The sequence below is a fragment of the Pleurodeles waltl genome, chromosome 4_2 (genome assembly GCF_031143425.1).
Source record: "Pleurodeles waltl isolate 20211129_DDA chromosome 4_2, aPleWal1.hap1.20221129, whole genome shotgun sequence".
Classification (NCBI taxonomy): domain Eukaryota; kingdom Metazoa; phylum Chordata; class Amphibia; order Caudata; family Salamandridae; genus Pleurodeles; species Pleurodeles waltl.
This window is the reverse complement of record NC_090443.1, coordinates 1,021,769,771-1,021,793,004: the sequence shown is the minus strand read 5'-3', so window position 1 is coordinate 1,021,793,004 and position 23,234 is coordinate 1,021,769,771. Positions and strand designations below refer to the sequence as shown.

Genomic DNA, 23,234 nt, shown 5'->3' with positions numbered 1-23,234 from the left:
ACCAATCCATTCCTCTTCCTTGCCGCAGCCCTTACATCATGCGGGTGAGTCATGTCCAGAAAAAAGACAACTGTGCTGGCCCTTTAAAGTTACCAAACTTTTTAAGTCCTTCATATTGCCACTAAGATGAGTGGAGCTGGTTTGAAGTTGGAACCGAGTGGCTGGCAAAGTGTGGAAACCGTTTCCCTAAAATTCCAGACAAATTGCAAAATTGTGAGCATGGTGCCCAAATTATACATTGATTGTGCTTGTGTGGTGCTTCTGCAGGAACTTTGGGCCCAGAAACTGGGGGAAAAGTCTGTACTGTTGGGAAGATATGATGACATTGCCAGTTGTGCCTGGGACTAGTCTTAATGAGTGGCAGTGTCTGCATCTGCCTGATTGGTCAGGGAGTGCCTGAGTGTTCTGAAGTTTTCCAGAGCAGAAACGATTTTGAGAGGGGAATTTGCAGGTGAGTTGCCAGAATTGTATTATTGACGAGCCTCAGCTCTGCACCCATAACATAGTGGAATGTAACAAGAAGATCTCATATGGGTGCATCAAAGCTTTGCCAGGTGACTCTTTGAGGAAGGGATGGACGCCAGAAGACCAAAGGACTTGGGCCCAAGAGACCTAAGTGCTGAATGGTTTAGCACCAGGCTAGGTCTCAGACACCAGTGGTTAGATAACCCAAGGTGACCTGTGTCCAAAGACCACCTTCACAAGCCGCAGAGAAAAAAAAAGGAGTTAGAGTGGGGCCCCAAGCCCAAAGAATTATAGGTAGCAATATGTGTGTGACACTGTTATACGTTGCCACTTGTTAGGGATACCAGCCTCAGTGGACTAGACAGAGTAAGTTGAAGCAGTGCTCCATTGGTCAGGATGTGGGCATCCAAGTCGTGCCAATCAACTAAGTCCCTGCCATATGCATACCTTCCAAAGGCTCAAGCTATGCCAGACTTTTATTTTGGTGGCTCCTCATGAGAGACAGGAGGATCAGTCCCTCCTACTAGCTAACATTTGTCTGCTACAAACTCATTGCTTATTGTCATCAGGGATAGTAGGACACACCTGTCCAACAACATCAACATCCTCTCCTATTCCGATGACACTCAATTTCAATCTTGGACAAGACCCACAACACAAGGAACAATATCACCACCTGCATGGCAGAAGTCGCTCACTGGATGAAATTCAAATGACTCAACCTCAACAGTGACAAGACAGAAGTATTAACATGTGACACCACCTTGTGGCTGGCTGGCTTGTATCTTCCTCCACAACCCACACCAGGAACCTCGGGATCATCTTGGAGAGCAGACTGGACATGAGCACTCAAGTTAATACCGTTACAGCATCCTGCTTCCACACCCTGAAGATGCTGAGGAAAATCTTTAAATGGCCCCCTAACAACTCCCAAAAAAACATCACACACCCTCTATGCCAGAATAAGTGAGGCAAATCAGCAGACGATTTTAAAACACACAGAACACTGCATCCTAGCTCACCCTTAACTATGAAGCAGAACGCACATTGCAATACATCTCAGGGAGATCTGCTGTCTCCCGAAACACAAACGCACTCAATTCTTACTCCTCATTCACACCTTCAAGGCACTACACAACATAGACCCTGCCTACCTGAACAGTCACATCTTCTTCCACCATCCCAATAAATGTGCTGGACACCTAACTGCACACATCCTGCACGTGCACAAAAACAGATCCATCCTACATCGCTCCTAAAGTGTGAAATAACCTCTCACTTCACATTAGAGCCTCTTTCTCTCTTCTGGAGTTCCGTAAGAAGCTGAAAACCTGGCTTTTCCCTAGGCGGGTCTCTGCACAGAGACCAGCTCTGCACCAGGATACCATCTCAGGTGATAGTGTGCTCTACAAATATGGGTAACAAGGTTACTGAATGGCTATTGGGGTAGGGGGCAGAGATTCCTCAAACACAAAGTGAGGAACAAAGACATCAAAGTACCTTAGAAACAAGTAGTGACAGAGGGCTATAAGTGTTTGAGTGAGGATTGAATGTGTTCTCACCCAAAGTGCCTGGCATCTAATGTGATCAGACTATCCAGATAACCATGGTTCAGTGGGTATTTTGGGTTTGATTTCCCTGTAACTGAAAGCATAAATTTCAAGTCTCCTCCTTATCCACTTGTATGTGAATAAAGACTAGTGTTTGGCTACAGACATTTCTGTATGAATATTTTCTTGGAGTATGGCACATGTGGGGTTTCTGGTCCCAAACAATTGTACAACATACTGTGTAAAGGCTGAAGTCACCAAACAGAATTACTAGTGATGCAGCATCAGTAAATCTAGGTAAGACAGACAGACAGAAAAAATACAGAGGCCTCAAAGAAAAGAGCAAAACTATTAGAAATTGAATCGATGTGGAGGGAGGAAAATACTTTTTTTGTGGAAGAGGGTTGGGACGGGGGAAGGGGTGCTGGTTGCTGGTAGGGAGCAGCTCACATAAGTCCCCTGATGAGAGTAGTGTGGTTAAGTGCAAAAACAAGAAAGGTGAGAGAATTAAATGTATTCCTCAAGACAGGTCGGGCAATAAACATTCTGCATCCCCAATTTAAACAGGTATGGAGAGTGTGCAAATTTGGAAGATATGTGCATGTGCACAGCAATAATTTTCAGGAATAAACCTCTTTCGAATGTCTAAATGGGTAGAAGGTCACCCCAAACCTTTTGGTTTTACTCTCCATTTCCTTTGCTGAATTTGTTTATGTTGGCCTTAGAACTTATTGCACTTTACCACTGTTAACCAGTGCAAACATGCTTGTTCTCAATTCCATAAACATGGTTTCACTGGCTTATACCCGATTTTCACATTTAATGTTCTTGTAAGTTCTTTGTAGCCTGGTATACTATATACTCAGGGTCTATAAATTAAATGCTACCAGTGGGCGTGTGGCACTTATTGTGCCACCCACTCAAGTAGCACCTTAAAATGTCCCAGGCCTGCTATTGCAGCCTGAATGCAGTTTTAAGCTGGTAAATCAACTTGGCAACATAACCACCTTGATAAACGTACAATTCTCCTTTTATTCCATATACATTACCCCTACGGTAGAGAGACCCTAGGTAGCCCACAGGACAGGTTGCATTGCAATTGAAAGGTTGGACATGTACTTCTAAGCTTCACTTGTCCTGGTGAAAAACTCCTAAATTGGGTTTTCACTACTTTGAGGCCTACCTGCCCCATAGTACAACATCGGGTTGCCTTATTATATCTAATAAGTGCTAATCTTTGATTGGGACCCGGCAGCCAGTTCATGTTTGGTATCTATGAATTGAACCCTGGTCCCGGGCCAGATCTCACATCAGGGTCTGCCACTCTAACCATTGTGCCACACTTTTCCACGGCTTTGACCCAAGGTTCCCCGAAAATGATGCTCCCTCCTTGGACACCGCCTGCAGCCTTGCCCTGCTAAACTTTACCTTCTCAGAGAATTTATCTCTAAAGTTATTTTTAGTCCTAAGGTAAACGCTGACATGGCCCAATCCATGTTTTGAATCCGACCTGTGCTCCATCCCAGTCGGCCATATTTTTTTACTTAGAACCAGTCTTGCGCAACTGGATGTCCGCGGTTGGCACTTTGATGTTCTAGTCACAAGCTTTTACAAAAAATCAAATAATGTATTAAAATGTACTCTATTTATCTAAAATGATGTTGAATTTTCTTTGTGTTGTGTTTTCACTGTATTACTGTTTGTGTGTGGCATAAATACTTTACACATTGTTTTTAAGTTAAGCATGACTTATTTTTGCGCCAAGCAACCCGGGGTTAAGCAAAGGTAAATTTAGTGACTTTTTCTGGTTCACTCTCCAAGGGATTGTGGCTGTAGCTTGACCTGGGTTCACACCCCACTCAACCAACAACCGACTGATGAGGAAGGTCATTACTGCTACATGTTTTGCCCTTCACAAGGAACACTGCCTTTATGCCTTGATTGATATCAACAGTCCTTGCTGTCAACAAGGTATGCAGTGTGTCTTTTTTCCCTAAGAAACACTAGACTGCAAGTTGTTGTGCTTTCTATGCTCTCTCTAAGTGTAGCACATCACAAAATAAAATGATGGATGCCGTATTGACACTTTTCAAACACTTACCCCCCAGTCACAGATCTGGGTTTAATCCATTGTTATTTTGCTTGCATATCACCCCAGTTTGGACCCAGTCATATACGCATCAGACTTGACCCTGCTACCCATGGGAACAGCGCAGCCCGAACTGCCAACCCAGGTCCTGCCTGGACCGTAAACTAGCATCCTGGGACCGGTTTTGGGGAATCACCACTCATCAGCCAGGCTAGCTTGAATACAGTGGTGCAGCAAGCAAGGGACCCAGGTCTGGGCATACCCTGGCGTCTTAGGGCGTACATAGCAACACTACAAAATCGCTCCGTACCTCTTACACATGTGTGGTATGCTTAGTACGCTGTACAATTAGAAAGTGTTTGATTGGAAGGATGTTGTTTCTGCAGGGTGGCCTATGAGGTTTTGGTGTTGTGCATGACTAACCAGAGTGACACACTTATCCTGTTTTGGCTTGGCATGTTTAAAGTGTGGTGTTGGGAAAGGAGTGAGAAATCCAGTGTTGGTATGTTACATTAGTTCAGCTGCTGTTGACGTAAAGATCCGAAGATCTGATTCATCTGGCTCCATTTTAGATAGGGCCCCATTGCCATTTTAGACATGGGATGTCGCCAATTTACATCAAGGAGGTCATCATTTTCAACCATGGAGGTCACCATCTTTCGCAATATGTGCAGAATCTTTGTCCTGTCTTGAAACGGATGTCACCTGACCATATCTTTCTAAGAACTGTGAAAGTGTAAGGTCGTCTGACTGATGAGAAAGGATGTTACTGCAGCATATGTTTGCCCTTTGCAAGGAACACTGCCTTCATGCCTCTACTGATAACGACATCCCTTGCTGTCAACAAGGTGAGTCTCTACTCCCTAAGAAACTCCAGACTGCAAGTTGCTCTGCTTTCCGTGTCCTCTCTATGAGTAGCACATTGAAGCAAGTTTTAAGGTGTTAGGTTTTAGATGACATTCTACACATGTTAGAAATTTTCATTTTATTCTTGTTGCTTACATCGTGCCTTCTTGCTGTTTTAATAATATTCTGTGTAGCTGTTTTAGACTGTGAAAAGGGTATTCCTGTTGTAATAAATGCTTTTGTTTTAAAGTGTCTATTCTGCTTAGTGCAGGGCGTGTAATATTGTGAACAGCAAAACTGGTTTGATTCTGATACCGCAGTGTCCCTGACCCCCTCATAGGGATTGTTAGTGACCCAAAAGCAATAGCTGTACTTCAACATTGTATTGGATAGGCTTCTGCAGAGCTACAATAACCTGTCTTTCACATTCAGTGCTGGTGCATTGATCTCAGTTCACTTATATGACCCGTGGGTTGGAAAGCAAACCTTGTAGAACTAAGCCAAAGTCAAAGTTTAGGCAACACTGAGTTACTTTGCAGGTTTCCACATGTTTTTTTCTGTGTGCTAGTACTGAACCTCCTACTATGTGCAGTTAGAGGCAGACACTCATAAATCTTTCTTCCTGGACCCAGAGTATAAAAATAGGATAGAAGTGGGATAAACATCCAACACCACTGCCATGCTGTCCTACCTAAACTAATCAAGGGTGCCTCCGCATCCTGACTCACTTGCAGAAGAGATGAACTCCAAGAGTCAGGTGGCTGAATTTCTGTTACACAAAAGCTGAAGATGCCTGTTCTGGCAAGTCAGTAGCCACAATAACTTAACTGCCACTTACTGCCAACATACACCCTGGGAAACTGAGTCCTGCTGCTCAAAAGTTGCACCATAGTCTGCTAGACCTGGGAGAAGTTGTCAGAGTGCAGTGTGGTCGCCCAAGGCAGATACTAGCCTTTACAAAAGGGAACCCCTGTTTTCACTGTGAACGGAGGCCAGAGGCCTGGATCACACAGGTTACGATTGTTTTCTATTTGCAAAGGTATTTTACTAGTAGTATCTTTATGACTGCTGAGTTTCTGCCTATACCCCTCACTCCAGCCCTTCTGCTGAAACTGTTCCTGCTGCTGCCCTGTTATCTATTGAAGGACCAAGTGCTCTGTGTCCAGCCCTTTTGCCTGCTTAACAACTTTTGCATGAGGCATCACTGACAGTCTCTCATTACCATTATCTCCACCCAAGGTAAGCTGCCCCTTCCTCCTGGATACCGGATTCCCATGTGGGTCTGGCCTGTTATCATCGTAGATTTGAGCATCTGGCTGATGATGGGGCACTTTCATGCTGCACAATGGGGAAATATCTCACACTGAACTGTACTGAACCTACTCTTCCGCAGAGCTGTTGCATGGCTTACAAGGTCAACACGCACATGTTGCTTCACCTTCTCCTGGATATGCACACAGATGCCTGTTTTTGTCGGAGATAGCATTCCTTTGATTAAGGTACTGATGACTGACGCTTGCCTTCATCTCTTCCACTTTGGGCGCAGGCCGCCAGAGTGTGGCAGCACCTCCACTGTTCCTTTTTGGGCCTTGAAAAATATAACAGTCCTTTGATCTGCAATATGGCAGATGTGGCTCAACTTACAAAGACTGAGTGATGATTTATTTGCAGGCAGAAAGAGCAAATGCTTCTAAGGTTATTGCTACACATAGCAAATATGATTTGCCAATGTAGAACCTTCCTTTTAAGCTACCTTCCACTGACTATCACCTTCCTCACCTTATCTCAAGTACCACCCACAAGCAGGTCATGCATACTTCATTTCTGGATGTCCTTAGATTTGAGTAGAACTTGGTATCCAAGGTACATTGCTCCAGCTATCAGACACTTTGATGATAAAGAAAAAGGGCTAGAAGGGCTGTTTCAACTACCTCTAGGTTCTAATTCCATTTATGGAGTGACTGTTTCTTTAGAGCAGATGAGAAGAAATTCAGAATATTTTGAAAAATATCAAACTCGACAGCAAACTGATCCTAATGATAAATGCTTTACATTATCTATTAGCTGCAACAGAGGGGATCTAAGAAATTGTAGGAACTGAAACTTGCACTCATCTTCCAAAACTTTTATTAGCATACACAAGCAAATCAATAACATTAAGGAGAGTGTAAAGAAATGACACAAGTTTCAATGCGGCCCTGACCTAAATCCCAATGGCATTTGGGCATGGTTGGGGGAGGCTGTTGGCCCTTGGGATATTAAAATATTTGAATCCATCATTGGTATTGTTCTAGTTGTGGTTGCCACATATATTGCTATTAGACTAATATTGTGCAACATTCAATTCTCTTGCAAAAGTAAAGGTGCTGACAATTACTTTACAGTTGCTACTTCTAAAGATGGTGAGTAAAGTGATAATGATGAGATTAATAATCACACAAGGAACTGAAGAGTTTGCTGTGGACTGCGTCCTGACTGCTGCAAAGCTATTGCAACAGCAGGAGGCATGAGCTTCGGGCAATCAGAATATATTTTTGAGCTCTCTGGAGATTTCACATCGCTAAGAGGAGCAATGCACAAAGTCAAAATGGAGTCACGGCTCACCTAATTACCCGAACTGGCAGCGTATTTGACTTGGAGCAGGGTCGGAAGGTTCTGATAGGTTTGCCTTTGGTACACCACCAGCATGTCCGCATTTAAATGAGGATCTAAGAACATGACCTAGAGTACTCACCAAGCTTCCCTGTAGGCTGGTATAGTTCCAGTGTCATCAACGGTAGAAAAACAGAAAAGACTACCACTTTGAAGAAAGGCTTCGGAATAAGACCTTGATCACCCAACTCAGCAACTAAAGTAAAGCGGCAGTGTCTAATATCAACAGCGCCCCAATAAAAGGAAAGGTAAAATCAAATGCAGATGTCTCAATCACATAAATCAATTAGAACCAAACAGCAAGAAATGTGCAGCATCAACATTTAAATGGCTGGAACGCTGACCAACCCTTCCTGCAGCCTGGTATACTCCCAATATGGCAGAGGGTAAAAAGAGAGAAAAGACTACTGCTTTGGAGGAAGGCTCTGGAATACGACCCCAACAGTTAACTTGTGTCAGGGATCTTGTATGAGCATGTGTTACCTAACATTGGTCTCAGAAGTCCCTCTTTGATAAGGATAAGGCTTCACGTGTTATTACGATGGACAAGAGTTGACTAGAAAATAGCCCAGACCAGTGGTTTTCAATGTCCAGGTGTGCCAGATCCATGCCTGATTATCAGGGTACCAGCTGGCTATGTAATTGAGTTTGCATCAGATTACAAGCATGTAACATTTTTCTTAGAGGTATATGGTCAAAGTCGGACATGATTGTGGCCCTCTTGAGTCCGCATTAGACAATTTAGGCTTACCCCAAAAATCTGAGGTACAAGCCTATTAATCTCAAAATACAGGTTGCGGATAGGTCTGTCTGATACATTTCTGAAATCACACATTATTTAAGTGTGATTCTTGGAAAACAATTATCTATCAATACTCTTAACAAATATTAGATGCCTGTTAAAAGAAATATTATTTATCTCATGCCCATAAGGGCATCCAGCTTTCAAGACAAAAAGGTGTATCTTTTAATTGAGCAGGCTCTGTCTCCAAAAGCATAGAAGTTTCTACAGGGCAATGACATTCTCTGTCTTCTGAAATCAACCATTATTCATCCAAGAATTTGATCTGCAGCCATGAGGGGATCTGTGCTGAATTTTTTTTCAATTATCTGGGGACACTAAGGGGCATATTTATCAGAAAATCCTGCAGGGCAGCACAGCAAGCCAACACGCTGTGCTGCGTGATAGGGAGAGGGCAGGAATGCCCCATCTTTAACATTATACAGCGCATACCTGTCTTCCCTGTGCCGGCGCTCAATGTGCTACCTAGTGCCAACGCAGGCACCTTGCACCATGGTGATGCAGTTTGACAAATTCCCAGGTCTACCAGTAATGGTCAAATCTGGGAATGAGCCAATATCCATGGCTGGATGCGTGGGAACGGATGGCTCCCTGTCGCAAAGTAACACAGTGCAGCAACTTGCACTGCATTGCGTTACTCTAGATTTATCACGCCACTCAGGACCACGCAAGGTGGCCTACGGTGGCTAGGTAAATCTAACTTAAGCGTTGCGTCACTCTTGCACGTTGTTGATAAATTTGGCCTTTTGTTTTTCTAGTGGATACAGTTAGCTCAACAGGGGAAAAATAAATACAGGATAGATACATATATTGTAAAGAAACATTTTTATTTTATTCCTTCCTATAATTAGGCCCAACATTGTGTATTACACTTACCACATTCTCTTCCACTGGGGCAGTGGTCAACATCGTCTTTGTGTCTGAAAGAGATACACAAGATCTGTATGCATCAGGCATGTTTAGAGCAACCCATCGCTATTCTCCAGGCATCAAAAGCATCACTTTTATTTCCATTTTTGGGACCAATTAAATGTATTATTACATTAATGAGTAGAACAAGAAATATTTTACAATTTCAATATCCAGCCATGTGCTATTTCATAGCAAGGTTAAAAAGTGACAATTGACAACTTACTCTGGACTTGTTTTATGACAGGAATCTCAGCAGATTATTAATCACAAAACAGTGCCTCATGTTCCCCGCTGCAAACTCATTAAAGTTATCCTGTATTTACAAACGAAATCGTCAAATATTTGATATTTTGCACTAATATATGAGTTCATTTCCTACACAGCTGAGAAAAACAGTCATACTGTTATAATTTCCACATGATCTTCACTTATCTGATGGCTTCCTGTTGTGTCACAATGCCAAATCTTTTTTAAAAAGTGTCTTAGAAATATGACTCATTGAGCAAAGAATTTTGGGGCATGTTTACAAGAAAGTTGGCACAATAGGGTCAAAATGTTTGATGCTGTTGTGGTGTTTTGCTACACTAGCACCAAAAAGTCTTACGATAGCGCAGCAAAGAACAGGGTGGACCATTTAATATAATGACTGTGTCCTTTTAATGCCTGCTCTGAGCAAGCGTTAAAAATGATGGAAAAAATGGTGCAGTGAAACGTTGTAAATATCTCTGAGCCGTTTTTCCGGCCTCCCTGCACCGGAACGCCTCCTTTGCATATATTATGCCTGACGCACGCATTATGTGGCACAAGGGGTTGCAAAGTAGCAATGCAAGCATTGCGCTAATTTGTAAATATAGCCAGCAGAAAAGCCACCTTAGCGTAAAAAAATTATGCTATGGCGATGCTGAGGTGGTGCAAGGGGCTTGTAAATATGCCCCTTTGGGTGAAGTAAAAGCAATCAGGTGACATCCACTGATCTCCAATTTAGCAACTACATTTAAATATTTATTAGAAAGTTCTTTAGTTCAGCCAACTTGGATTAAAGTTACGCTTCTCCGATCTCTGATCTTTAAGCAGATATGTGTCCCATGCCGTACCCACACTTTCAGTGCATCATTTCCATATTCATCTCTCCCCCTGTTCATACCACAGTAGAATAAAGTATATATAGCTGGGTGGAGTCAGGGCATACAGTAGACAATGAGAGGCTATGAGAGCCAGCAGCCGGTACCTCTGCATGACCTTTGGCATCACTACCACTCATCTTTCTGGGTTTGATATCAGAGGTTAGGAAGACAATGGCAAGAACAGAAGGCAGACAACTCAGCATGAGTGCCATTCATGGTCAGTTGTTTCTACCCCCTGACTGTTTCATACCCCGACTGCAATAAATAATGCGTTGGTAGTGTGTTAATGGTGGGATAAGGAGAGTAAATCAAGTAAGGTCACTGGAGGTCAAAATGTGCATGTTAATTCTGCTACCACAGGCATGTTGTTCAATTTACATTAAGGAAGTGCTAAGAAAGACCCAAAAATGAGTTATTCATAGAACATAAGCTTTACAAAATTAGCAAATATCCTGACAATAACACGTAAATTATAACTTAATTACTTGTTACATTATTGCCAGAAGAACATCAAAAAGAATTTATGTAGGAAGCTGGCTCTGTACACACTATTTCAAAATGATATATAGGTGGTGATTCTAAGTCTGGCGGGCGGCGGAGGCCGCCCGCCAGACTTCCCCCCTCCAGAATACCGCACCGCGGTCAGAAGACTGCTGCGGTTATTCTGGGTTTTACACTGGGCTGGCGGGCGACCGCCAAAAGGCCGCCCGCCATCCCAGTGTAAAATTACCTTCCCACGAGGAGGCCGGCTCAGAATTGAGCCGGCGGAGTGGGAAGGTACGATGGGTGCAGTTGCACCCGTCGCGAATTTCAGTGTCTGCAATGCAGACACTGAAATTCTTTTTGGGGCCCTCTTACGGGGGCCCCTGCAGTGCCCATGCCATTGGCATGGGCACTGCAGGGGCCCCCAGGGGCCCCGCGACACCCCATACCGCCATCCTGTTCCTGGCGGGAGACCCGCCAGGAACAGGATGGCGGTATGGGGTGTTAGAATCCCCATCGGCGCAGCGTGCTGCGCCGCCATGGCGGATTCAATGGGGCAGCGGAAAACCGGCGGGAGACCGCCGGTTTTCCTCTTCTGACCGCGGCCGAACCGCCGCGGTCAGAATGCCCTGCGGGGCACTGCCAGCCTGTTGGCGGTGCTCCCGCCAACCCTGGCCCCGGCGGTCATGGACCGCCGGGGTCAGAATGACCCCCAAAGTCTGCACAGAGTCGAGGGGTTCCCCAGAGGCTTAACAGAGGCTAAAGTAGACAATACTAAAGCTCTCTTTTGTGGTAGTGTGGTCGAGCAGTTAGGCTTATAGGAGGGTAGTGCAAAGCATTTGTTGTACACACACAGACAAATGAAGAAGCACACACTCAAGAACTTAAGTCCAGACCAACAGTTTTTATATTGCAAAAAATATATTTTCTTAAATTATTTTTAGAACCACAAGATTCAGTTTGCAGGTAATGACATAAAGTGAAAAGTACTTTGCGTATATATGCTCAGGACTTTGAATAGAATCAACAATGTATACAGTTTTTCTTAAAATGGCAAAAAGGTATTTCACAAGCGGACACTGCATTTTTCAACAGTTTCTGGGGGGGAAGAAAACACAATACTGTTTTGCAGGTAAGTATGCAACTTACAGTGCCTGTCTCTGGGTTTTAGGTAGTACACCGTTGGGGGTTCCAGGTAACCCCAAACACCCACCACCAGCAACACGGGGCCGGTCGGGTACAGAGGTCAAATAGGAGCCAAATTAACATGGGCTCCTATGGAGACAGGGGCAATCGGAACTTGGTGTGCTGGCAAGTAGGTACCTGCGGTGTCAGAGGGCAGACCTGGGGTGTAGAGGAGCACTGGAGGGGCCCCAAGTAGGTACCAAATACGCACACTCAGCAACACGGGGGTGGCTGGGTGCAGGGTGCAAACAGGACATCGGGTTTCCAATGCTAGTCTATGAGGAGACCCCGGGGGTCACCTGCTCCCCACTGACCACATTAGAGATAAGTTTCATCCATTCTTGACACACAATGCTATAAAACCTGGTCTGCATGTGGTGGACTTGGCCCTCTCTGCAGGGTCATCCCCCAAATGTTTTGCCTCCGACCCTCCTGTTTTCTGAACCTGTTTTGTTAGCTTTAATGATTGGCTTACACCAATTATTGTAAGTCCCTAGTATGGTGATACTACATGTCTTCAGGGTTTATAAATTAAATGCCACTAGTGTGCCTGCAGCACTTATTGTGCCACCCACTTAAGTAGCCCTTCACAACATCTCAGGCCTGCCACTGCAATGCCTGTGTGTGCATTTCTAAACTGGCAATTCGACTTGGCAAAATAATTCCTTTACCAGGCCTAAACCTCCCTTTTTAATACATAGTGTACCTCTAAGTTAGGTCCTAACCAGCCTTAGGGCAGGGTGCTGTGTACTGAAAAAGATGGACATGTACTTTTAAGCTTTACATATACTGGGTAGTGAAAAACTCATGATTTATTTTGTATTACTTCAAGGCCTACCTTTCCCTTAGGCTAACACTGGGTTACCTTATTGCATTTCATAAGTTATAACATTGTTTGGGAGCAGACAGAAATGTCATGTTTGGTCTCTAGTCAATTGTAATTTAAAATCCTCTTTAATGGTAAAGTCATATTTTAAGTCCCAATCCTGAAAATGTCACTTTTAGAAAGTTGTTATTTTACTATCATGACCATTTGGTGCCTGTATCCTGCGTCACATGCCTAGGTGTATATCGCAGTTGACCTCTGTGTATTCCTCCCAGACAGTATCATGAAGGGGGACTGAAAGTTGTCAAGACAGGCCATCTAGTTAGGATGGGAGGGGACAAAGCCATGCACAGCCACACTTACACTTCAAAAGAGTAGCCTCAGCCTTCACTAATTATTTCACACTAGTCCCTGTGCCCTCATTCATCCTGGGACCATGGCAAGAAGGAAGGAAATTCCAGTACCATCAGTGGTGGTTAAACTCCAGAACTTTCTTCTACTTTAAAGTTGGCACCAGGTTTGAAAATAAGACCCCAAGACCCACTCTGCAGTGCACTTCTGGACCTGCCAATGACTCTCAAAGGACTCTCCTGCTGCCTGAGGTCTGCTCTGTACTTCGGAGGACTGTCAAACTGCTCCAAGAGGACTGCCCACTTCCTGAAGCCCGCCCTGTGCCTTCAGAGGACTGCTATGCTACTTGAAACCTGCTTTCCAACTTGCAATTAGGACTACCAGACAGACTCCAAGGGCTAGTTGGCTGTCCCCCTTTTCAGAGCCACAGACACAGCAAAGGCTCCAACTATCTTGAACCTGTACCTGGGCCCAGTTTGAGTTAGTCCTGACCCTCCAGGTGGTGCCCAACGACTCCTAGACCCTTGGAAGTGGTTATGAATGTGCCCAAACAGCCAAAAAGCAAAAATGAGGACTTTTTTAATGTGAAAGTGCTCTGAGAACTGACAAGAGACAGAGACCTACCTGCTCGCTGATCCACCCAAGGTGCATCACTGGTCAGCCTGACTTCACAGTAGCTACTGCTATGTTCTTCTCCACAGTAGCAGATCCTGTTCAGCGGCTCCATGCAGAAGGGGTATCCAGCCTTGTGGAGCTCTCGTGGGCTACGGACTGAGCCCTTGTCCCTATGGAGATTTTCGGCTTCCAAAAAATAGACTAAGGGCCTCATTATGACTTCGGCGGATGGAAGATTGCCACCAATGTGGCAGCCTCCCCGCCAGGCCCGTTATGAGTTTCTCGCTAGGTCAGCAAGTGGAACGTCATAATAGAGCCGGTGGCAATGCTGTAATGCGTGGGTGCACCAGCACCCATCGCAATGTTCACTGTCTGCAGGGCAGATAGTTAACATTTCCACGGTGCTGGCCAGGGTGGGGGCCTGCACTGCCCATGCCAAGTACATGGGCAGTGCAGGGGCCCCCCTGGGACCCCCTGCACCCCGTCTCCGCCAGCCTTTTCCACCATGAAGTTGCTGGCGGAGAAGTGGGTCATAATCCCTATGGCTGCACTACCGTGGCAGATTAGGACCGCCACAACAGCCATACCACCGGAATTACTAATTCTGGCAGTGCTGGTGGTCCGACTGCAGCGTAATGTGGTGCGCGAACCACTACATTGGCAGCGGTCCGACCGCCACCACGAGTCTGGCAGTCAGTAGCCTTCTAGACTCAAAATGATACCTAAAGTGCCTGATTTAGCTATTAGCAAACGAGTTACTCCGTCCCAATGATGACGGATATCCCATCCACAAAAATCTAAATCACATTATATCCTATGTGTTAGAAATGGTGTCTTTGGTTGGCAGTCAGGTTACCCCCTGTCCAAGCAAGGACCCTCACTCTAGTCAGGGTAAGTCACACACAATCCAAAATATCCTGTGCCCACCCTCTGGTAGCTTGTCACTGAGCAGTCAGGCTTAACTTAGAAGGCAATGTGTAAAGTATTTGTGCAATAAATCATACCATAACACAATATAGCACCACAAAAATACACCACACAGTGTTTAGAAAAATATATTAATATTTATCTGGATATTTGCAGGTCAAAACGATAAAATATGCAATAAGAAATTGTAAAGATATCACTGGAAAGTGATATAAAGGGCCTGATTACAACTTTGGAGGAGGTGTAAATTTGTCCCAAAAGTGATGGTAAAGTGACAGATATACCACCAGCCGTATTACGAGTTCCATAGGATATAATGAACTTGTAATACGGCTGGTGGTATATCCGTCACTTTACCGTCACTTTTGGGACAGATTAACACCTCCTCCAAAGTTGTAATCAGGCCCAAAGTGTCTTAAGTTTTTAAAAGGCAAACAAAGTCTCTTTCAAGCACAAAGTACCTGGTTGGAGTGAAAAATCACCGCAAAGGGCCGCAGAGGAGGAGATGCGTGGAAAAATGGTGTGTGCGTCAGTTTCGCCCCTTCACACATGGACTTGCGTCGTTATTTTTCACACGGGGAAGACATTGCGTCGATTTCCGGCGCACAGATGGGTCTCCTCTTGGGTCGCAGGGTTTTCAGACGCCCCGGGGTCTGTGCGTGGAATCCTGGGCCTGTTGACCAGCTGTGCGTCGTTCCGGTGGGCAATGCATGGAATTTTCTCCCTTATGGCAGACGCTGCGTCGATTTCCCCTCTGGAAGTCATGCAGCGTTGTTCAGGCGGGCCGTGCGTCGAAGTTCCGGTCGCACCGCAGGCGTCACGTCGATCTTTTCCTCGCAAAGTCGAGTAGCGTCTTTCCGGTTTGGCGTGCAGTGAATTTTTCACCGCGGAACAAGCTGTGCGTCAAATGTTTAGCCGCACAAGGAGTCCAGTTGCAAGAGAGAAGTCTTTTTGGTCCTGAGACTTCAGGGAACAGGAGGCAAGCTCTATCCAAGTCTTTGGAGAGCACTTCTGCAGCAAAGCAAGAGAGCAGCAAGACAGTAGGGCAACGGCAAGGCAGCAGTCCTTTGTAGAAAGCAGTCAGGTGAGTCCTTTAGGCAGCCAGGCAGTTCTTCTTGTCAGGGTGCAGGTTCTGGTTCAGGTTTCTTCTCCAGGAAGTGTCTCTAAAGTCTGTGGTTTTGGGTGCCTTTTTTATACCCAATTTCTCCTCTGAAGTAGGCCTACTTCAAAGTAAAGTCTCTTTGGAATGTGAAATCCTGCCTTGCCCATTCCAGGCCCAGACACTCACCAGGGGGTTGGAGACTGCATTGTGTGAGGGCAGGCACAGCCCTTTCAAGTGTGAGTGACCACTCCTCACTCCTAGCACAGATGGCTCATCAGGATATGCAGGCTACACCCCAGCTCCCTTTGTGTCACTGTCTAGTGTGAGGTGCAACCAGCCCAACTGTCAAACTGACCCAGACAGGGAATCCACAAACAGGAAGGGTCACAGAAATGGTATAAGCAAGAAAATGCTCACTTTCTAAAAGTGGCATTTTCAAACACACAATCTTAAAATCAACTTTACTAAAAGATGTATTTTTAAATTGTGAGCTCAGAGACCCCAAACTCCACATGTCCATCCGCTCCCAAAGGGAATCTACACTTTAATCAGATTTAAAGGTAGCCCCCATGTTAACCTATGAGAGGGACAGGCCTTACAACAGTGAAAAACGAATTTAGCAATATTTCACTGTCAGGACATATAACACACATTACTATGGGCCTGAATCTAAGCTTCCGCCAAGCGGGAACCGCCAGAAGACCGTACCGCGGTCGAAAGACCGCGGCGGTCATTCTGGGTTTCCCACTGGGCTGGCGGGCGACCGCCAAAAGGCTGCCCGCCAGCCCAGTGGGAAACACCCTTACCACGAGGACGCCGGCTCAGAATTGAGCCGGCGGAGTGGGAAGGTGCGACGGGTGCAGTTGCACCCGTCGCGAATTTCAGTGTCTGCAATGCAGACACTGAAATTCTTTTTGGGGCCCTCTTACGGGGGCCCCTGCAGTGCCCATGCCATTGGCATGGGCACTGCAGGGGCCCCCAGGGGCCCCGCGACACCCCATACCGCCATCCTGTTCCTGGCGGGAGACCCGCCAGGAACAGGATGGCGGTATGGGGTGTTAGAATCCCCATCGGCGCAGCGTGCTGCGCCGCCATGGTGGATTCAATGGGGCAGCGGAAAACCGGCGGGAGACTGACGGTTTTCCTCTTCTGACCGCGGCCGAACCGCCGCGGTCAGAATGCCCTGCGGGGCACTGCCAGCCTGTTGGCGGTGCTCCCGCCAACCCTGGCCCCGGCGGTCATGGACCGCCGGGGTCAGAATGACCCCTAAAGTCTGCACAGAGTCGAGGGGTTCCCCAGAGGCTTAACAGAGGCTAAAGTAGACAATACTAAAGCTCTCTTTTGTGGTAGTGTGGTCGAGCAGTTAGGCTTATAGGAGGGTAGTGCAAAGCATTTGTTGTACACACACAGACAAATGAAGAAGCACACACTCAAGAACTTAAGTCCAGACCAACAGTTTTTATATTGCAAAAAATATATTTTCTTAAATTATTTTTAGAACCACAAGATTCAGTTTGCAGGTAATGACATAAAGTGAAAAGTACTTTGCATATATATGCTCAGGACTTTGAATAGAATCAACAATGTATACAGTTTTTCTTAAAATGGCAAAAAGGTATTTCACAAGCGGACACTGCATTTTTCAACAGTTTCTGGGGGGGAAGAAAACACAATACTGTTTTGCAGGTAAGTATGCAACTTACAGTGCCTGTCTCTGGGTTTTAGGTAGTACACCGTTGGGGGTTCCAGGTAACCCCAAACACCCACCACCAGCAACACGGGGCCGGTCGGGTACAGAGGTCAAATAGGAGCCAAATTAACATGGGCTCCTATGGAGACAGGGGCAATCGGAACTTGGTGTGCTGGCAAGTAGGTACCTGCGGTGTCAGAGGGCAGACCTGGGGTGTAGAGGAGCACTGGAGGGGCCCCAAGTAGGTACCAAATACGCACACTCAGCAACACAGGGGTGGCTGGGTGCAGGGTGCAAACAGGACATCGGGTTTCCAATGCTAGTCTATGAGGAGACCCCGGGGGTCACCTGCTCCCCACTGACCACATGAGAGATAAGTTTCATCCATTCTTGACACACAATGCTATAAAACCTGGTCTGCATGTGGTGGACTTGGCCCTCTCTGCAGGGTCATCCCCCAAATGTTTTGCCTCCGACCCTCCTGTTTTCTGAACCTGTTTTGTTAGCTTTAATGATTGGCTTACACCAATTATTGTAAGTCCCTAGTATGGTGATACTACATGTCTTCAGGGTTTATAAATTAAATGCCACTAGTGTGCCTGCAGCACTTATTGTGCCACCCACTTAAGTAGCCCTTCACAACATCTCAGGCCTGCCACTGCAATGCCTGTGTGTGCATTTCTAAACTGGCAATTCGACTTGGCAAAATAATTCCTTTACCAGGCCTAAACCTCCCTTTTTAATACATAGTGTACCTCTAAGTTAGGTCCTAACCAGCCTTAGGGCAGGGTGCTGTGTACTGAAAAAGATGGACATGTACTTTTAAGCTTTACATATACTGGGTAGTGAAAAACTCATGATTTATTTTGTATTACTTCAAGGCCTACCTTTCCCTTAGGCTAACACTGGGTTACCTTATTGCATTTCATAAGTTATAACATTGTTTGGGAGCAGACAGAAATGTCATGTTTGGTCTCTAGTCAATTGTAATTTAAAATCCTCTTTAATGGTAAAGTCATATTTTAAGTCCCAATCCTGAAAATGTCACTTTTAGAAAGTTGTCATTTTACTATCATGACCATTTGGTGCCTGTATCCTGCGTCACATGCCTAGGTGTATATCGCAGTTGACCTCTGTGTATTCCTCCCAGACAGTATCATGAAGGGGGACTGAAAGTTGTCAAGACAGGCCATCTAGTTAGGATGGGAAGGGACAAAGCCATGCACAGCCACACTTACACTTCAAAAGAGTAGCCTTAGCCTTCACTAATTATTTCACACTAGTCCCTGTGCCCTCATTCATCCTGGGACCATGGCAAGAAGGAAGGAAATTCCAGTACCATCAGTGGTGGTTAAACTCCAGAACTTTCTTCTACTTCAAAGTTGGCACCAGGTTTGAAAATAAGACCCCAAGACCCACTCTGCAGTGCACTTCTGGACCTGCCAATGACTCTCAAAGGACTCTCCTGCTGCCTGAGGTCTGCTCTGTACTTCGGAGGACTGTCAAACTGCTCCAAGAGGACTGCCCACTTCCTGAAGCCCGCCCTGTGCCTTCAGAGGACTGCTCTGCTACTTGAAACCTGCTTTCCAACTTGCAATTAGGACTACCAGACAGACTCCAAGGGCTAGTTGGCTGTCCCCCTTTTCAGAGCCACAGACACAGCAAAGGCTCCAACTATCTTGAACCTGTACCTGGGCCCAGTTTGAGTTAGTCCTGACCCTCCAGGTGGTGCCCAACGACTCCTAGACCCTTGGAAGTGGTTATGAATGTGCCCAAACAGCCAAAAAGCAAAAATGAGGACTTTTTTAATGTGAAAGTGCTCTGAGAACTGACAAGAGACAGAGACCTACCTGCTCGCTGATCCACCCAAGGTGCATCACTGGTCAGCCTGACTTCACAGTAGCTACTGCTATGTTCTTCTCCACAGTAGCAGATCCTGTTCAGCGGCTCCATGCAGAAGGGGTATCCAGCCTTGTGGAGCTCTCGTGGGCTACGGACTGAGCCCTTGTCCCTATGGAGATTTTCGGCTTCCAAAAAATAGACTAAGGGCCTCATTATGACTTCGGCGGATGGAAGATTGCCACCAATGTGGCAGCCTCCCCGCCAGGCCCGTTATGAGTTTCTCGCTAGGTCAGCAAGTGGAACGTCATAATAGAGCCGGTGGCAATGCTGTAATGCGTGGGTGCACCAGCACCCATCGCAATGTTCACTGTCTGCAGGGCAGATAGTTAACATTTCCACGGTGCTGGCCAGGGTGGGGGCCTGCACTGCCCATGCCAAGTACATGGGCAGTGCAGGGGCCCCCCTGGGACCCCCTGCACCCCGTCTCCGCCAGCCTTTTCCACCATGAAATTGCTGGCGGAGAAGTGGGTCATAATCCCTATGGCTGCACTACCGTGGCAGATTAGGACCGCCACAACAGCCATACCACCGGAATTACTAATTCTGGCAGTGCTGGTGGTCCGACTGCAGCGTAATGTGGTGCGCGAACCACTACATTGGCAGCGGTCCGACCGCCACCACGAGTCTGGCAGTCAGTAGCCTTCTAGACTCAAAATGATACCCAAAGTGCCTGATTTAGCTATTAGCAAACGAGTTACTCCATCCCAATGATGACGGATATCCCATCCACAAAAATCTAAATCACATTATATCCTATGTGTTAGAAATGGTGTCTTTGGTTGGCAGTCAGGTTACCCCCTGTCCAAGCAAGGACCCTCACTCTAGTCAGGGTAAGTCACACACAATCCAAAATATCCTGTGCCCACCCTCTGGTAGCTTGTCACTGAGCAGTCAGGCTTAACTTAGAAGGCAATGTTTAAAGTATTTGTGCAATAAATCATACCATAACACAATATAGCACCACAAAAATACACAACACAGTGTTTAGAAAAATATATTAAGATTTATCTGGATATTTGCAGGTCAAAACGATAAAATATGCAATAAGAAATTGTAAAGATATCACTGGAAAGTGATATAAAGGGCCTGATTACAACTTTGGAGGAGGTGTAAATTCGTCCCAAAAGTGATGGTAAAGTGACAGATATACCACCAGCCGTATTACGAGTTCCATAGGATATAATGAACTTGTAATACGGCTGGTGGTATATCCCTCACTCTACCGTCACTTTTGGGACAGATTAACACCTCCTCCAAAGTTGTAATCAGGCCCAAAGTGTCTTAAGTTTTTAAAAGGCAAACAAAGTCTCTTTCAAGCACAAAGTACCTGGTTGGAGTGAAAAATCACCGCAAAGGGCCGCAGAGGAGGAGATGCGTGGAAAAATGGTGTGTGCGTCAGTTTCGCCCCTTCACACATGGACTTGCGTCGTTATTTTTCACACGGGGAAGACATTGCGTCGATTTCCGGCGCACAGATGGGTCTCCTCTTGGGTCGCAGGGTTTTCAGACGCCCCGGGGTCTGTGCGTGGAATCCTGGGCCTGTTGACCAGCTGTGCGTCGTTCCGGTGGGCAATGCATGGAATTTTCTCCCTTATGGCAGGCGCTGCGTCGATTTCCCCTCTGGAAGTCATGCAGCGTTGTTCAGGCGGGCCGTGCGTCGAAGTTCCGGTCGCACCGCAGGCGTCACGTCGATCTTTTCCTCGCAAAGTCGAGTAGCGTCTTTCCGGTTTGGCGTGCAGTGAATTTTTCACCGCGGAACAAGCTGTGCGTCAAATGTTTAGCCGCACAAGGAGTCCAGTTGCAAGAGAGAAGTCTTTTTGGTCCTGAGACTTCAGGGAACAGGAGGCAAGCTCTATCCAAGTCTTTGGAGAGCACTTCTGCAGCAAAGCAAGAGAGCAGCAAGACAGTAGGGCAACGGCAAGGCAGCAGTCCTTTGTAGAAAGCAGTCAGGTGAGTCCTTTAGGCAGCCAGGCAGTTCTTCTTGTCAGGGTGCAGGTTCTGGTTCAGGTTTCTTCTCCAGGAAATGTCTCTAAAGTCTGTGGTTTTGGGTGCCTTTTTTATACCCAATTTCTCCTCTGAAGTAGGCCTACTTCAAAGTAAAGTCTCTTTGGAATGTGAAATCCTGCCTTGCCCATGCCAGGCCCAGACACTCACCAGGGGGTTGGAGACTGCATTGTGTGAGGGCAGGCACAGCCCTTTCAAGTGTGAGTGACCACTCCTCACTCCTAGCACAGATGGCTCATCAGGATATGCAGGCTACACCCCAGCTCCCTTTGTGTCACTGTCTAGTGTGAGGTGCAACCAGCCCAACTGTCAAACTGACCCAGACAGGGAATCCACAAACAGGAAGGGTCACAGAAATGGTATAAGCAAGAAAATGCTCACTTTCTAAAAGTGGCATTTTCAAACACACAATCTTAAAATCAACTTTACTAAAAGATGTATTTTTAAATTGTGAGCTCAGAGACCCCAAACTCCACATGTCCATCCGCTCCCAAAGGGAATCTACACTTTAATCAGATTTAAAGGTAGCCCCCATGTTAACCTATGAGAGGGACAGGCCTTACAACAGTGAAAAACGAATTTAGCAATATTTCACTGTCAGGACATATAACACACATTACTATGGGCCTGAATCTAAGCTTCCGCCAAGCGGGAACCGCCAGAAGACCGTACCGCGGTCGAAAGACCGCGGCGGTCATTCTGGGTTTCCCACTGGGCTGGCGGGCGACCGCCAAAAGGCTGCCCGCCAGCCCAGTGGGAAACACCCTTACCACGAGGACGCCGGCTCAGAATTGAGCCGGCGGAGTGGGAAGGTGCGACGGGTGCAGTTGCACCCGTCGCGAATTTCAGTGTCTGCAATGCAGACACTGAAATTCTTTTTGGGGCCCTCTTACGGGGGCCCCTGCAGTGCCCATGCCATTGCCATGGGCACTGCAGGGGCCCCCAGGGGCCCCGCGACACCCCATACCGCCATCCTGTTCCTGGCGGGAGACCCGCCAGGAACAGGATGGCGGTATGGGGTGTTAGAATCCCCATCGGCGCAGCGTGCTGCGCCGCCATGGCGGATTCAATGGGGCAGCGGAAAACCGGCGGGAGACTGCCGGTTTTCCTCTTCTGACCGCGGCCGAACCGCCGCGGTCAGAATGCCCTGCGGGGCACTGCCAGCCTGTTGGCGGTGCTCCCGCCAACCCTGGCCCCGGTGGTCATGGACCGCCGGGGTCAGAATGACCCCCAAAGTCTGCACAGAGTCGAGGGGTTCCCCAGAGGCTTAACAGAGGCTAAAGTAGACAATACTAAAGCTCTCTTTTGTGGTAGTGTGGTCGAGCAGTTAGGCTTATAGGAGGGTAGTGCAAAGCATTTGTTGTACACACACAGACAAATGAAGAAGCACACACTCAAGAACTTAAGTCCAGACCAACAGTTTTTATATTGCAAAAAATATATTTTCTTAAATTATTTTTAGAATCACAAGATTCAGTTTGCAGGTAATGACATAAAGTGAAAAGTACTTTGCATATATATGCTCAGGACTTTGAATAGAATCAACAATGTATACAGTTTTTCTTAAAATGGCAAAAAGGTATTTCACAAGCGGACACTGCATTTTTCAACAGTTTCTGGGGGGGAAGAAAACACAATACTGTTTTGCAGGTAAGTATGCAACTTACAGTGCCTGTCTCTGGGTTTTAGGTAGTACACCGTTGGGGGTT

At 46.4% G+C, this 23,234-nt stretch overlaps 1 protein-coding gene across 1 annotated transcript in view; it reads right to left on the bottom strand.

Moving 5' to 3' along the window:
- LOC138293608 (adhesive plaque matrix protein 2-like) overlaps positions 1-23,234 on the bottom strand; it is a 562,975-nt gene that overhangs the window by 54,757 nt on the left and 484,984 nt on the right. Inside the window, exon 14 of the mRNA XM_069232882.1 lies at positions 9,281-9,324. Coding sequence (XP_069088983.1) covers positions 9,281-9,324 — 44 coding nt within the window. The remainder of the gene's footprint in view (positions 1-9,280; positions 9,325-23,234) is intronic.